Source organism: Syngnathus leptorhynchus, chromosome 21 (genome assembly GCF_054491065.1).
Source record: "Syngnathus leptorhynchus isolate UIUO chromosome 21, UIUO_Slep, whole genome shotgun sequence".
Taxonomy (NCBI): domain Eukaryota; kingdom Metazoa; phylum Chordata; class Actinopteri; order Syngnathiformes; family Syngnathidae; genus Syngnathus; species Syngnathus leptorhynchus.
This window is the reverse complement of record NC_141215.1, coordinates 6,878,136-6,892,816: the sequence shown is the minus strand read 5'-3', so window position 1 is coordinate 6,892,816 and position 14,681 is coordinate 6,878,136. Positions and strand designations below refer to the sequence as shown.

General features: G+C 47.6%; 3 protein-coding genes across 9 annotated transcripts in view; 1 reads left to right on the top strand and 2 right to left on the bottom strand.

The window, feature by feature from the left end:
* The window catches only part of magi2a (membrane associated guanylate kinase, WW and PDZ domain containing 2a), a 36,545-nt gene extending 33,768 nt beyond the window's left edge, over positions 1–2,777 (bottom strand). For all 6 annotated transcript variants that reach the window (XM_085901916.1, XM_085901917.1, XM_085901918.1 and 3 more), the window contains exon 1: positions 2,170–2,777. In XM_085901916.1, the coding sequence (XP_085758042.1) occupies positions 2,170–2,476 (307 nt within the window). In that variant the 5' untranslated portion in view covers positions 2,477–2,777. The remainder of the gene's footprint in view (positions 1–2,169) is intronic.
* A 3,304-nt stretch (positions 2,778–6,081) lies between these two features.
* gnai1 (guanine nucleotide binding protein (G protein), alpha inhibiting activity polypeptide 1) lies at positions 6,082–10,233 on the bottom strand. Its single transcript, XM_085902019.1, has 9 exons — positions 9,826–10,233; positions 8,375–8,417; positions 8,086–8,227; positions 7,861–8,018; positions 7,425–7,553; positions 7,216–7,345; positions 6,997–7,150; positions 6,693–6,923; positions 6,082–6,479 (listed from the first exon to the last, which is right to left on the bottom strand). The coding sequence occupies exons 1-8, from the start codon at positions 9,941–9,943 to the stop codon at positions 6,733–6,735; spliced, it is 1,065 nt and encodes a 354-aa protein (XP_085758145.1). The 5' UTR covers positions 9,944–10,233; the 3' UTR covers positions 6,082–6,479; positions 6,693–6,732.
* A 1,209-nt stretch (positions 10,234–11,442) lies between these two features.
* cd36 (CD36 molecule (CD36 blood group)) lies at positions 11,443–14,673 on the top strand. Of its 2 annotated transcripts, XM_085902084.1 has the most exons (12): positions 11,443–11,658; positions 11,806–11,966; positions 12,051–12,195; positions 12,764–12,919; positions 13,102–13,193; positions 13,262–13,311; positions 13,376–13,445; positions 13,517–13,704; positions 13,773–13,891; positions 13,993–14,066; positions 14,140–14,194; positions 14,267–14,673. In XM_085902084.1, exons 1-12 carry the CDS (start codon positions 11,536–11,538, stop codon positions 14,441–14,443), a joined length of 1,410 nt encoding a protein of 469 aa, XP_085758210.1. In that variant the 5' UTR covers positions 11,443–11,535; the 3' UTR covers positions 14,444–14,673. The 2 variants fall into 2 exon arrangements, with proteins under 2 accessions (XP_085758210.1, XP_085758208.1); XM_085902082.1 differs by having other exon boundaries at positions 11,443–11,966.
* Positions 14,674–14,681: the final 8 nt, after the last annotated feature.

Below are 14,681 nucleotides of genomic sequence, written 5' to 3'. Positions count from 1 at the left end.
ACAAATGGACAAGTGTGCCAAGATAGTGGCTGCCACAAGGACACCTTTTTGACGTCAACGTGCAGGATTCAATGACTTGTATGGGCACACTGCTGCCACTTCTGGAAGGGGGTGGTATTGCACAGGGCAATCGTCATTTTCTGCTTTTCTATTAGGGCCAAATCACTTTTTAACTCTTAATATTTATGACTGGAAATTCAAAGATACAAGATTGATACTTGTATCATGTTTGATCCTAAAATTATTTTGCAGAACATTAGTCCTGTAATTTGTTTAGCTTATTTCCCTCATTAAATTAACTTTTTTCTTAACATTTTTATTATTATTTTTTTCTTAAAATGTTGACCCTTGTTAAAAAAAGATTCAAAAGTATGACTTTAAAACAGCATTTAGTTATGATTTTAAATAGATTTTCATAAAATCATGACTATATTTTTGCAAAAATTCAGGCATTTCCTTTAGGAAAATCTGAGATTTCTCTTATAAAATATTGGAACTTTTCTTCCATACTAGTAAAATGTTGCCATTTTATTCTGTTGGGATTTTGACGCTTCCTCCTAAGTGTGAGGTTAGAGTGTGTGTGTTGGGGGGGGGGGCAGTTGTCTCCATGCGAATTGTGTTAAGGCTCATTAAATCCAAACAGACTGTCTGGAGATGAGTCATCATTGGCTGCTGGCGCACGGCGTACATGGGAGACATGGCGCATGACTGGAAGCTTCAAGGAACGCAAAGGCAACTTTGATAGAATTGCGTCTTGCCGCTTGTGTGCTTGAGCTGTCACACGATGCCCTTGAAAGCGGGCTCAGGTTGGCCCTCATTAGTAGCACAGACCAGCGCTGTTTTGTCAAGTCGCTTACAGCGACTAGATGTCTATCAGAAGACAAAAAGAGGACGCTTGTTTGCACAGGGCTGGGCAAATGCACCGCACACGCTCGGCATGCAGATAAGGACGCACGTTGGGCAAAGCTTATGAGAAAAGAGGTTGACATCGAGCCAGGGTCACGCAAAAAGGTCAACTTCCACTTTGGGTCTGCTGGCATCGAGAAGCCGAAAAGGTAGAAGGACTCTAGAGAGCGGGAAAAGATCGCAAAGAGCCTTACAATGGCCGCCTTTCATGCTGGAAAAATAGGAGGCGGACAGCGGATGCATCATCCACCCAGGCCAAAATAAAATGCCTCTTTGAGAGAGGCACAAGACGCAAAATGGTCAAAGTAACATGTAGGGCTTCCCTGTTGACTTTTGTCCCCATGATACACCTGCCGCCATATTGGGTCTCAGCTAATCTAATAATAACATCGTTGAGGAGCTTGTGACTCAACTATCACGAGAGTGTGAAAGAACGCAGAGGTATCATGACGAAGGAGCTGAGAACAAATCTTCGGTGAAATAATAAACAGAAAGCCTGCCAGTAATGATGTTCATTTGAAAAGGCTTGCAATGGAAACAAACAAACAAACAAACAAACAAACAAACAAACAAACAAACATTCTGACTGCCACAAATGCAACGCGACCCCTTCACTGAAAGAAATTAAAATCTGCACCGAGCATCACACAGAACGTCCATCACCAACTAGCTGACAAAAAAAACAAATAAAGCAAATCCCCAGACAGTACACAAGATTCAAAACATTTCAGTCAAACAATGACTAGCATCATTTTAATCATGGTTATCAAAAACACTTTGACAAGTAACTATTTTCCGACTGCACCGAACGCAGCTTGAACTTGGCATCATTAGCGAGCTGGCGTCAACAAAAGCGTCCAAAAAACCACCTTTTTGCGTCGACAACCAAACAAAAAACACTCACTCCCAGTAGAACAGACATCAACCAACTCGATTAGAGCACTTTGGTCATCACGGCATCACTGGCAATAGTTTTAATGAACAAATGTTGAACGATTACAACATCACTTGACACATTTGAGTGGCAATTGTTTATCTGATTGTTACGAACGCAACACGCCCCCTTCACGGACCAAACTTGGTATCCGCGCCGAGCATCACTAAATACGTCCAAAATCCCGCTTTAACCACAAAAAGCTAACAAAAACAACAGAACTCGCTATGACAACACGTGCAACAAGCTCTTTAAACACTTTCAAGATACTTTCAAGTAAAAATGGAAAGGCCGGCCACAGTTACTCATGTAGAAGAATCAGAACTGACCTTGTTTGACACACTTGAGTCTGACGGGCTCCTTGCTGTGCCTCAGCACCGCCATCACGTCCCGGCTAGTGAGCCCGGCCACCGGCGTGTCGTTGACCTCCAGCAACAGCAGTTCTCCGGGATGGAGTCTGCCGCCGAGGCACGCCGTTCCACCCGGGAGAAGCTCACCCACAAGCGGAAAGTGTCCGTGCTCAGCACCGCCCCTGAGTTCCAGTGCAGCCAGCTGCCCCTCCGCGTCCCGGACGAGAACACTTTCGTGGACTTTGTTGCTCCAGTGGTTAGTCCTTCGTTTTGTTCTCCTGGACATGGCTCACGTCGTATTTTGAGGGGTTCCCCCCACCCTCACGGGGATATGCGTGACTTTTGGCCGTCACTTGGTTCCATGTCCTCGGCTGCACAGCAGCTGGCTCGTTAACTCGTGGTGCGTTTAATAACTCTCTCCGAAGTAGGAGTTTACAACGACGCAGAAACCTGGCGAAGTTGGCTCAAACGAACAATTGAATTTTCAACTGTCAAATTCCAATTGCAATGCTTTCAAATACACGTACTGCATACTTGAACTTTGATGATCCAAATCGTGACATTTTTACAGCACAACTTTCTCCAAAGAATGATCACCGTCGTTTGCATTTTATGACTGTGATGTGGTTATTCCACGTCGCACCCTTATCATGATTTCTCTTCATAATGATTGGATGCAATCAATCAGGCATTCTTCAAAAACTATAAAAAGGTGAGAAAACAATAATAAGGTCTTTACGTTCCAGAAGTCAGGGCGGGCGGGGCGGGGCTGGGGCTGTACAGAGGCGAGGAATTCCTCAGGCAGTGTGTGAACAAGAGCAGGAATGAATGCGTGTGAAAACAATTAATTGGCCATTTCATCAGCTACCCTTGCTTGCCTCGCAACATGTTTGATTCAGGTTTTAATTGCCCTGCAATGAGGCCTGTCGCGATCGTTAGATCGTGTCGCAAAAAGCCGGTAAGCGACTCCCTAAGGCCGCATACGCTGGCCGGACTTCCATCTGGTCCTGCAGCCTCGGATGGACGCGCCTGTGGACCTGTCCCACTAAGAGGCATCAAACACTTCAAGACAGCTGTTTGGCAACAAGAAAAGAATCCACTTTTGGCTGGCACAGGCGCAGCACCTACCGGAAGATGCTTTCGGTTTGCGTCGCCGTGGAAACAAAAAGACTCAGAATGGGGGTTTTTTTTGTGTGTGTTTTTTTTATTGCCTTGTATCCTTGCTTCCCCTTTCACACACTTTTGCCACAGTGGTTGAACATTGGGACAACTCTGATAACCTTGTAGTTTGAAATAACACACCTGAAACATTGTGGGAAGACGCTGAGGAGAGAAAAAAAGAAAAAAAAAAAAAAAAAAGGCAGACCTTGATTAAAATGTGCAGGGGTCACAATTCATTTGGAGAGCAATCGAGTCCCGCCGTGCATGATAATTTGGCGTTGAAGTTGAAGGACAGCCCCTTCGAGACGCCGAAATTTAATTTTCCTCCACCTCCTCATCACGTCGTTTGTCACAAATGGCCATAAAAGAGCAAAATCATAGCTGGGAGACGCCCTTGTTTCTCTTGCACCGCTGACACTTTATCATATTTCATGCTGATTAAGTTTACGCTATTGCACTCCCCCATCCTTGCCCCCCCCTCCCCCCATGCTGCCATAAATCTGCATCACTTTCCATTCATCAGCAAATGAGCGGACGCGAGGTGAGCCAGGCGCTTTTCTCACTTGTTGATCTAAATAAACATTTCTGCCTTTGGAATCAATGCAAATGAGAAGAAATCCCGCCGCGTTGAGAAAATGGCCGAATTAAATTCTGATTAATTATGTCACGTCCACAAGTTCATGCATACAAAATGTTCCACTGCTAATGTTTCTGACAGGATATCATCTTCATTAATTTATTTAGCCAATTATTTTGCTAGAAAAAAGTCAGTAAAACATTTACTGCACCTTATAAATGATATTTGTGTTTTTAAAAGTTAATTTGAAAAACAAAAAAAAACATTTGGCCAATTTGGTCTTGAGACGCGGCAATACAATGCTGCCATCTCCTGGCAAAATGATGCCATAGCAGGTTGGAAAAAAATATTGTTGCAGCACTCCACGCATGCGCAAGCGATAAAAGCTGTGTAATGCACGGAAAATGTTTCCATGGCAACGCTTGGCCCATTTACGTCACTCCCCTGTGGGCGTAGTTGAAAAGAATAAAAACACATTTTCGGGGGAAAAAAAGGCTATTACTGCGGCACACAACTATGAAAAATGACTCGTGCAATGCTGCTTATTTCCACTAGATGGCATTAGAAGCCAACATACGCAAACAGAAAAAAAGCTTCAATAGTTGTGACAATAAATCAGATACAATAACAGTGTAGGATTTGTCACCCGTGTGTACAGTAGAAAACTGGCTCTTTGTATGATTACATTTAGCCATCCTGTTTCCCTTTCAGCCCACACAGCCTCATTTGCATATTCAAGGCACTAATAATATTAGCGAGGCTACAGGTGGTCGCAGGAACAAAACAAGCCAAGGCGAGTGCGTCATGAGTAGCCTATGATTCAGCCACCCGCTGCGTGAGCGGGAGGCCCCGCACTTCCCCTGGTAGAATATTTGGGGTCCAGGGATGTGACTCGTCACCGGAATGTTAAGAGTGTCAAAAACGCTTGCTTTAATTCGCCCTGGCAGGTCTTTTTGTCCCGAGAACAATGCCGGATCTCAGTCTGGATTTGAGGATTTATTAAAGCGGGATTATGGCTCGACGCGCTCCCAATGAAATGGACGCGCTAAAGAAAACTTTAAAAAACATTGACAAGGATAAAAGTACTCTTGTCTGGTTTTAAAGGGGCCGGGTAGTTTGTGAAAAGCATCGACACAAAATTTGAAAAATAAAATTGGCAGCTATTATGAACAACTTCCAGCTATGAGGGAATATCTGTCACCATCTTTTCCCCTGTTGCCATGGTGCTAAGTATCAATGACATCACAGCCACCGTGTGTGCGCGCAGGCAAGGGGGATGAAAAAAATAATAAAACTAGCGAGACAAAAGGCCGTGTGACGCGTTTTTGTCATGTGATAGGACGTCACTTGGCCAGCGTACGATTTCGTGGGAATCTCGGGTCTTTTTGGGCCTAATTGTCACGCTGACCATTAAGTCACTTGGGTCAGGGTCAAGTTTGGAGGCACAGGTTCAAAGTCACATCTCTCAGGCAAAATTGAAAATAGCAGGCACTTAGGAGATAACGGCCGACGTCTTCTAAAAGAGTCCAAAGCGCCTGCCTGACCCGACCCGTGATGTCTGTGCCCTTGGAAGAATGTGAGCCTGGTGTCCCACAGGGCTTCTGCTGCTGCTGCAGCTGATAAGAACTTTTTTTTTTTTTTTTTTTTAAATCAGCACCTCGGAGAATGTGACAACCCGAGAGGAGCCGGTCAACAGAAAGGCACGACGAGAGAAAATAAAAGGCTCCATTGTTGCTCTTGTTTACACAAAATGGAGGCAGCAAGCTTTCATGATGTGTCTGAAATCCACATCCGGGAAGTCCTCGTTAGGTTCCTTCCCATTTACACTGCGAGGAATCGATTTTCAATTGGCCACGGTGGCTGGAAAAAAAAAAAACAACAACTTTGAAAGCTTTGTCACTTTTGACACAAATGAAATTGAAAGACTTCTGATTGCTTGTAAAATGTTTTCCTGTTTTCTTTTTTTTTTTTATTATCAAAATAAGAGAGATGATTATGCAAAGGTTCAGCGATGTAGTGTCCATCCCCTGCCCCCCCCTCCCTCCCTCCCTCCCAGGAAAAAATACCTCCGCCATCTTGTGGGGGAAACAAAACAAAATAGCTGCGCTCCCGATCCTTGCAAAAAATGGGAAAATATACAAGGTGCCACACCCTCCAATGGAGATAGATTTTTTTGTTGGTTTTTTTACAGAGTTTCAAAAGCAAAAATCCTGAATGTGAATGTGACAATATTGCAGGTGGTGGTGGGGGGGGGGGTTCTGGCTACACGCCGGTCGCCATTTTCCAAGATAAAAAAAAGTCAAAGCCTATCCTCGAGGGGATCTTTCTCTTCCCAAAAGTAAAAAAAAAAAAAAGTAGAAGCCCGCCAGTTTGAGAACGATAAAAACATCTGACACAAAATGTCCCGAGACAAAAACATAAATAAAGCTGTTAAAGGTGGCGTTACTGTACAGCGCGTGGCCGAGGGGGATGAGAAGGGGGGGGGGGGGGGGGGGGGTCGGGAGAACGCCTCTGCCCTGCTCCATGGGCATTCCTCCAACAAAAATGCAACCTGGGGACAAAAAAAAGTCAGAACATTTTGGGATGAAAATAAAATGTAAGAAAATCACTTTTCAACAGAAATAAGTCATCAAAATGTGAATAATGCCAGACATTTTCACACTAAAGTGTGGCTATATTTATAGAGCTTGAAGTTTTGCGGTTACCGCGGCAACGCGTTAGCCTTCACAAGACGCGCCGTCCCGTCTTTGTGGCTGCGGCTCACCTGGAGTAAGAAAGAACTTCGGCGCCGGCGGCGACGGCTCCTAGAAGAGGCCGCAGTCTTTCAGGTTGTTCTTGATGATGACGTCGGTGACGGCGTCAAAGACGAACTGCACGTTCTTAGTGTCGGTGGCGCACGTAAAGTGCGTGTAGATCTCCTTGGTGTCCTTGCGCTTGTTCAGGTCTTCAAACTGACACTGGATATAGGCCGCCGCCTCCTCGTACGTGTTGGAGCCTGCCGCACAAGCAAACCACACACTTGCAGCTTTTTGAAGCCAATGTGACGTTTGCACAAATCTGCCTCGGACCTGCGTACTCCGGGTAGCAGATGGTGAGCGGGCTCTTCTTGATCTTCTCCTCAAAGAGGTCCTTCTTGTTGAGAAAGAGGATGATGGACGTGTCGGTGAACCACTTGTTGTTGCAGATACTGTCGAAGAGCTTCATGCTCTCGTGCATTCGGTTCTGGAGGGCAAACGTCTTGTTAGGAACTTTTTTGGGGGGGGGGAATGTTTCGCGTAGCGGCGTACCATCTCCTCGTCCTCGGCCAGCACCAGGTCGTAGTCGCTGAGCGCCACGCAGAAGATGATGGCGGTCACGCCCTCGAAGCAGTGGATCCACTTTTTGCGCTCGGACCGCTGGCCCCCCACGTCGAACATCCTGCGGGGACGACAACACGGCGGGATTAACGGAAAAGGAAGGAAGGGGGGGGGAAAGGGGGCGGGGCTGAGACACCAACTTGAAGTGGAGGTCCTTGAAGGTGAAATGCGTCTCCACGATGCCGGTGGTCTTGACGCGGGTGCGCAGCACGTCCTGCTGCGTGGGGATGTACAAGCCCTGCGAGATGCGCTCCAGGTCGTTCAGGTAGCTGCCGGCGCACAGAGTCACGCGGAATTTAGTTTGGGTGGCGGCGTGACAAGAAAAACTAACGAGTTTGGCTTATGATGCCATTGTGCAACACTGGCGCTAATAAGCGAGGGGACAAAAGCGCGCACACACAGGCGGTGCTTTGTTGCAAAAGTTTCTTGCGCAATGCTCAATTAAGTCGGTGCAACGTGGCCTGGAGGAAGACGTTACCAAATCATTAGCCGCAGCTCATAACGCTAGCATCTGCCGGTTCGATACTTGCCGAGGTCATTGAGATTTCACATCACTTGGCTTTTCGGTAGACTTACTAGGCGGCCGAGTCGTTGAGCTGGTACTCGCGCGAGCGTCCGAAGCAGGCCTGGACGCCGGCGTCCCGCCACAGCCGCTTGATGACGCCGGCCAGTTCGGCCGTCATGAAGCCCTCCTCGGCGGATCCGGCCAGCACAAAGAGCTGCCGTGCGTCGTCCTGCGGGAGGGCGGAAAAGGGCGACATTCAACAGAGAATTGACAGAGCTCCCACTTTGACGACTCACGGCTCTGGCGGCGTCGCCAAAGTCGATCTTGAGGCGGCCCATGGCCCTGATGATGGCGATGATGGACTGGATGGTGTTGCTGTAGACCACCGCCTTGTACTGCTTGCACTCTTCTTCCGAGTAGCCCGCCTCGTGGATGATCCTGGAAATAATCCCCAAAAAATCCTAGGAATGGCCACTCTCGGCACGACAGCAAACTAAAAATAAAGCTGCCCAAAGATACGTCTCCACCGGGAGATATTTTACAGGCAGTAGGCAAGCTTTGTGCGCTGCTGCGAATTGGACTCACTTCATCTGCTTGACGATGGTGCTCTTGCCCGACTCGCCGGCACCTGCGGAAGAGCCACAGTTAGCGCGCCTTGAATAATTCAGCCGGCTCGCCTCGCCTCGCCTCGGCTCTGGCGTATCAACACGGACGGGGAGGTTGCCGAACCCTCGTGTGGAGCAAAAACCGCAACGGGACCTCGGATGACATTGGGAGGATTTAAGACGGCGCGACTAAAGCTGGCGCGTTTGTGCCGTTGCTTGGCGTCCGGCAAACGTAAGTTGACACTTCAGCTTGCGTGCAAACAAAGAGTACTAAGTCGCATTTGAGCTGCTCATCTCCCTAACAAACAAAATGTCAATAGATCCTTCTCGCTTTTACCGAGTTGATGTCCAATTATTATTAGCTCATTAACTGTCATTAAATCTGAAGCTGTGAATTATTCTTAATGACAAAGCATTTGAAATGCTTATTTTTTGCCAGTGTAACCTGGTCACGTGTTGGACGGGATCCACAAGCTATTGTAATTAAAGCAGTTGCGGCGCAAACAAAACAAAAAAATTGGACGTGACGAAAACATGACAACACGTGTCAGGTCACAAACGTGAGCTGACACGCCGGGGCAAGTTGCCTTCAGCATCCGCGTCAAGCCACTTAAGAATTTGCTCAAATATGTACACGCATTGCTCCTACACGAGAAAAATGATCAGTCAGGAGTCAGGTGCTAATTCTTGGTATTGATCTTGGATTCACTAATGTCCTGGTGACCCACATTCTGCATGTGTGTTTGTGTGTCAACATTTGCCCAAGCATGGAAAAGTTCCTCACCTCGGGTGACTGTTTACAAGCATAACAGTGGGACTTTGTGTGCACCTAATGATTTTTTTTTTTTTTGGGGGGAAATCATCATAAGGACATCATAAAGAACAACTCATAAGAGCATCATGGCATTTAATCATGCCACAATGTAATTGATTGTGTGGCTTTTAAACAACTGCAATTTCCGAGAATGTTTTTAGGCGTGAACCTGGCACGAGATAACCTAGTTAAGAAAAGAAAGCTTTTATCCTTCTATTCATATCATGGTGTTTGTTAACGACTAATTAGGGCGTGTTGTCAGATCGAGCTGACATTTGTGAGGCCCATAAATGAGATCATTAATATTCAACTCACGTTGAATTGACGTTTCAAACCCAAATCAGTGCGTAGAACGGCGTTTTGGAAAGTTTCTTTTGACTCGAAATGTTGCTTTATTCATTCGAACTCGAAAATGTTGCATTCGGGGACCAAAGTTAGTATTGAAAGTCGGCGGTGACACAGCACAAAAGTAACCGAAAAAAAAAAAAAAAAAAGCTTTTCGCTGCAGACATTCAAATTGGGCGTCGACCACCGCGACCACAAGTCACCCTCCGCCCCGTGGCTAGGCCAGGCCCCCACCCCAGCCCACCCCACCCCAGCCCAGCCTCGGCTCTTACCGAGCAGCAGCAGTTTGACCTCCCTTGCCGCCTTCTCGCCGTCGTCCCTGAGATTCCTGTCGATCATTTTGCTCCGCTCCACCGCCGCCTTGTCCTCGGTGCTCAGCGTGCAGCCCATCCTCAAGCAGCTAAAATGTCTTCACTAAACCCACATGAAATAGTTCAAATGTTCTCCTCCTGCCAGCTGACACACGCCCTAAAAAATAATACCAATCGATGTATTGGAGGCGGAAGGAGGGCGTTTCTGCCACCGAGGGGCTAGGGTGGGCAGGGCAGGTCGTCGCCGAGATGCGAGCTAATTTGACGGCTTGGAAAATGGTCGGGGGCGCCTCTCACGCTCGCTGCTGGTGCTGCTGCTGCTGCTGGCGCTCCGCTCCATCCGTTGCGGCGGCAGCAGTTGAAATGCGTGCGAGAGGAGGAGCCGGCAATGGACAGCGAGCCTCCTGTCGAAGGGACACGGCGCACTTCCGAGTTGGTTCTTCAGAATAAAAGGCAACAGTCGCGCCGTGCAGTTTAGCGCACAATATACTCCTGTTAAATTGCTTTTATTTTGAAGCACGACTCTTAAACGTGACTGAAAACGGTTTCAACGTACGAGCCTTTTACACCTACATAATTAAACAATATTCGACTTAATTGATTAAAATATTGGTTGTATTTAGACAATTGCATATTAATTTTGACTATTTATTTCAAAAAAGTGCTCAAAACTAACTGCTATTGCATGAACTGAACGTGGGACAGTATACTACTACACACGTTCCCATGGGGACAGCCTGCAAGCAGGGCCAGTGGCGGACCCCGTCCCCCCTGCCTGCTCATTCATCCATACATTAGTCATTGTTTGTGGTTTAAATAATTCAGACGCTGAGACAAAGTCAAGCGCAAGCCTGCACAGTCAACAGGTTTCTGAAGGGACGGTTCCCAGTTGCGTCCAAACTGTTTGTTTGCTTTGGGGGAAGGGGCAAACATTTTGGGTGGTTGTCTTGCGACAAGTTGCTAAAAGCAAGATGTCACTGTCACGCACCATGTCATGCCAAGAGGAGCGTACAGGATTCAATTGGAGCGTTTACACACAAAAGCTCATCCCGTTTCGGATGAATTGGGAGAACTGGTTTTCTGTGTTCAAAGTGGGCAGGCATCAGCTTTTGCAGTTCATACTTTTTCAAACAGAAATGTGTTGGAAAGAGCAGCGCCGTATACACACAGAGTCCATCAACAGTAACGGACACTGCCCTCTAGTGGCGAAAATAGAGTATCCGTGATCATTTGTCAAATTCTGGAGCAGCATCAAAATCCAAATTTGACGTCACGTTGTGGAGCGAATCGAAGTGCACTTCCAGATAAGCCACAAGCTGACAAACACTAAACAGATATGCTCCAGCAAATTAAAACATGTTAACGTGTGGATTGGGTTCTTTTGATTCTCAATTAGTGTCCACACAAAGCAAGAAGGGGACTCGAAGGAGGATTGAAAAGAGTCTTGGAATGATCACCCCGTCCAGCATGTGAGTTGTTGTCTCCTTTGATTGGAAACTGCTCTTGTCAACCTTTCGACTGGTTATCTATCACCTGCTATCTCGGTCCTGCCCTGGCTGGCCATATATAAATAAGCGTTGTAGGAAAGGTGCGCACCTTTCTACCTGGCATCTGCCGAAGCCCGCGCGTACAAAAGGCAGAGACGGTGCAAACACACACACGCCGAGCGAGATGGGCTGCTGTAACAAGAGGTGCGGGCTTCTCGCCGGAGCTGTCGTCGGGGCGGCCATGGCCCTACTGGGGGGCATCTTGATCCCGGTGGGGAACGGATTCATTGAGAAAACCGTCTTACAGGTACGTGGCGCCGCACGGAGATCAAGGGGAAATAATTTGTCTCGGATCTTTCGGCAAAGCGCTGACAAAAAAAAAATGTTCCCGACCATCTGTGCGTCAGTCCGGTTAAAAATAGTCTCGTCTGCCGGGGCGTGTGCGGGGATCAAGGAAGCCGTGATCGCTGAAGGAACGCCGGCGTATGAGAACTGGCTGTCACCGGGGGGAGCGGTCTTCAGACAGTTCTGGTTCTTCGATGTGCAAAACGCCAGAGAGGTGGTGGAGGAAGGTGCCGTTCCGGCGGTCGTGGAGAAAGGACCTTACACCTACTTGTAAGCAAATTTCCTCCCTTTCATTCTTCATCCCTCCCTCCCTCCCTCCCTCCCTCATGCGCTGAGCAAAAAAAATTCCCGCAGGACCAGATACTTGCCCAAAACCAACATCACCTTCGACCCCAACGACACCGTGTCTTACCTGCTTCCGCTGGGTGCCACGTTTGAGGCGTCCTTGTCGGTGGGAGCGGAAGAGGACATCATCACCTGCCTGAACTTGGCGGTGGCGGTGAGTGTGAGGCGCGCAGCTGTGCTGTGATAAATGATAGCGCATCCACTCGCCGATTCATCATCCTCATCTTGTACAAAGGGCAAACAGAATCATCATATACATGTAAACCTGAACTCAAATGATGCTGTTGGATTCTAACGTTGTTCTTAAGAGGCTAACCAAATCGGGTTAGTCATTCCTATCGGGGGGGGGGGGGGAGAGAGAAGGCCAACGATTACTCACGCGTATCCCTCATAGAAGCTAACTGGAGCTTGATGAATCATCTCGAACCCGACTCAGTCGTATCTCAAATCGTCTAATCCAGCCAAACACGCTAACGTTAGCCAGATTAGCCAGACTGTTCATTTTATGACCGAACTTTCACCTTAATGCTAACTCGGCAGGCTAAATGACGCAGCCTCATGGATGGTTACATAATCCTTGACAGTTGACAATATTGATAAGAGTTTTAACTTGGAGTGTCAGCAGAGCTGACGCTAATCTGCTCCTAATCAAATGATCACGCTTATGAAATGTGCCCTTAGCTCCTCGGTGTGCATCTGAAAGCAAATTTTGTGTATATCAGGGGGCGTATTCCAAGATTCCCAAAGGGCTGCATCCCTTACTCGAGACCATGATCAAGAGCAGCAACTCGTCTTTGTTCCAGCGCCGCAGCATCAAAGAGCTGCTGTGGGGCTACAAAGACCCCATGTTGAAAGCCACCGTGGGCCTTTTCACACCCGTGAGTCTCACACACAACTCGTATTATATTGATTGATTCAGATTTAAATTTGATACTATTACCGCATCGGAGACATCAGATTCCGTCTGGCACCGTGACGGACGGAGCGAGCGGGTGTACCTCATGTTTTGCTATTGTCGCTGGCTGTAATGATGCGACGAGATCTTCCCCCTGTCCCTCAGTACAACGGCACCTTTGACGGTTACTACACCGTCTTCACCGGCAAGGGCGACATCAGCAAAGTGGGCACGATCGACAAGTGGCGAGGATCCGGGTGAGCTCGGACAAGATGGACAAGACGACGATAAATGTCCTCACTGAGATTCCTCTTCTCCGTTTTAGGAGTTTGAGCTTCTGGGACGACAAGTATTGCAACATGATCAACGGGACAGGTAAAGAGAGAAAAAAAAAAAAGTTATAGTGAAGTTTGAACTGGACTTAACCTCCCTTTTCCAGATGGTTCAAACTTTGCTCCTTTTGTGGATGTGACAAAGCCCCTCTTCTTCTTCTCCTCGGACATCTGCAGGTGACGTAATTCCCTCTGCAATATTTTCAAGAGCCACTAGAGGTCACCGCCGTCCCCTCTGTCTCCCGCAGGTCGGTGTCAGCCAGCTTTCAGTACGCCAGGGACCTGAAGGACATCCCGGTGTACCGCTTCGGATTGCTGCAGTCCACCTTAGCCTCGCCGGTGGACAACCCCGAAAACCACTGCTACTGCCGGGATCTCAAGACCACCAAGAACTGCACCATGGCAGGGGTTCTGGACATTAGTTCTTGTCAATACGGTCAGTCAGGACAATTGGGTCTGGTTTCTTTGGCCAGGTTCTCACCGTCCAGTTTTTATTCTTTGTAGGACAGCCCATCTACATCTCCTTGCCTCACTTTCTTCATGGTACTCCTTCCCTGCACAAGGCCATAAAGGGGCTCAACCCTATCGAGGAGCACCATAAGACCTATCTGGACGTGGAACCCGTGAGACTCGTTTTCTTTTCGCTGTGGTCGTGCTGAAGGCAATTGTACCGATGATATTTTACTCGGCCTGATGAATTGGTAACCCCGTCTACCTCCACCAGATAACGGGAATTACTCTGGGGTTTGCCAAGAGAATTCAGGTGAACATGATGTACGGACCCTCCAACGTCATCACGTAAGTGACATTTTGTGCGCTTTGGTTGAGCGTTGTGGCTAAAACTTACTCGCGAGGCTCCGTTTGTGCTTAGGGTACTGAAGAAAATCAATGAAAGAACCATTTTCCCTCTGGTTTGGATGAATGAGGTAATAACACCGACCGAGCGTCACGCAATGATTCATTTCTTTGTTTTAAGCATCTGCCGTTTTGGCTTTCAGACGGCGGAACTGGACGAGGAATCCGCGGCCCTGCTCAAGGAGGAGCTGGTGGACCGGATCAAGATGCTGGACGTGAGCCAGAAGGTCCTACTGGGCTCCGGCCTGGCTGTTTTTGCCATTTGCCTGATGTGGTACGCCGCCATTAGATGCAACGATGACAAGTCAGAAACTGTCTGATACGCACTTATTTCTAATGTGTCCCATCCCTTTGATATTCATACTGTGATTTTTGTAAAGGTTAAAACTTGACTTTAATTCAAATAATCAGGGATTCGGGGCCTTCTTTAAGTGCAGTTTGATAAGCTACATGGCGTGCGACATGCTAGTTCTGTTGATTTGTGTTTGTTTATATGCTTTGTGGCTTCAAATGGAATAAAAGCAGAAGTAGCGTTTCGCTTCTTTGACCATAAATCCC

Coding starts and splice junctions, on each gene's coding strand:
- gnai1 (XM_085902019.1), bottom strand. CDS start 9,943: ATGGGCTGCACGCTGAGCACCGAGGACAAGGCGGCGGTGGAGCGGAGC. Junction 8,228..8,374: donor ACCATCGTCAAGCAGATGAA/GTGAGTCCAATT, acceptor GATTATTTCCAG/GATCATCCACGAGGCGGGCT. Junction 7,346..7,424: donor TTCAAGGACCTCCACTTCAA/GTTGGTGTCTCA, acceptor TCGTCCCCGCAG/GATGTTCGACGTGGGGGGCC.
- cd36 (XM_085902082.1), top strand. CDS start 11,536: ATGGGCTGCTGTAACAAGAGGTGCGGGCTTCTCGCCGGAGCTGTCGTC. Junction 11,967..12,050: donor AAAGGACCTTACACCTACTT/GTAAGCAAATTT, acceptor AAATTCCCGCAG/GACCAGATACTTGCCCAAAA. Junction 13,194..13,261: donor GACAAGTGGCGAGGATCCGG/GTGAGCTCGGAC, acceptor TCTCCGTTTTAG/GAGTTTGAGCTTCTGGGACG.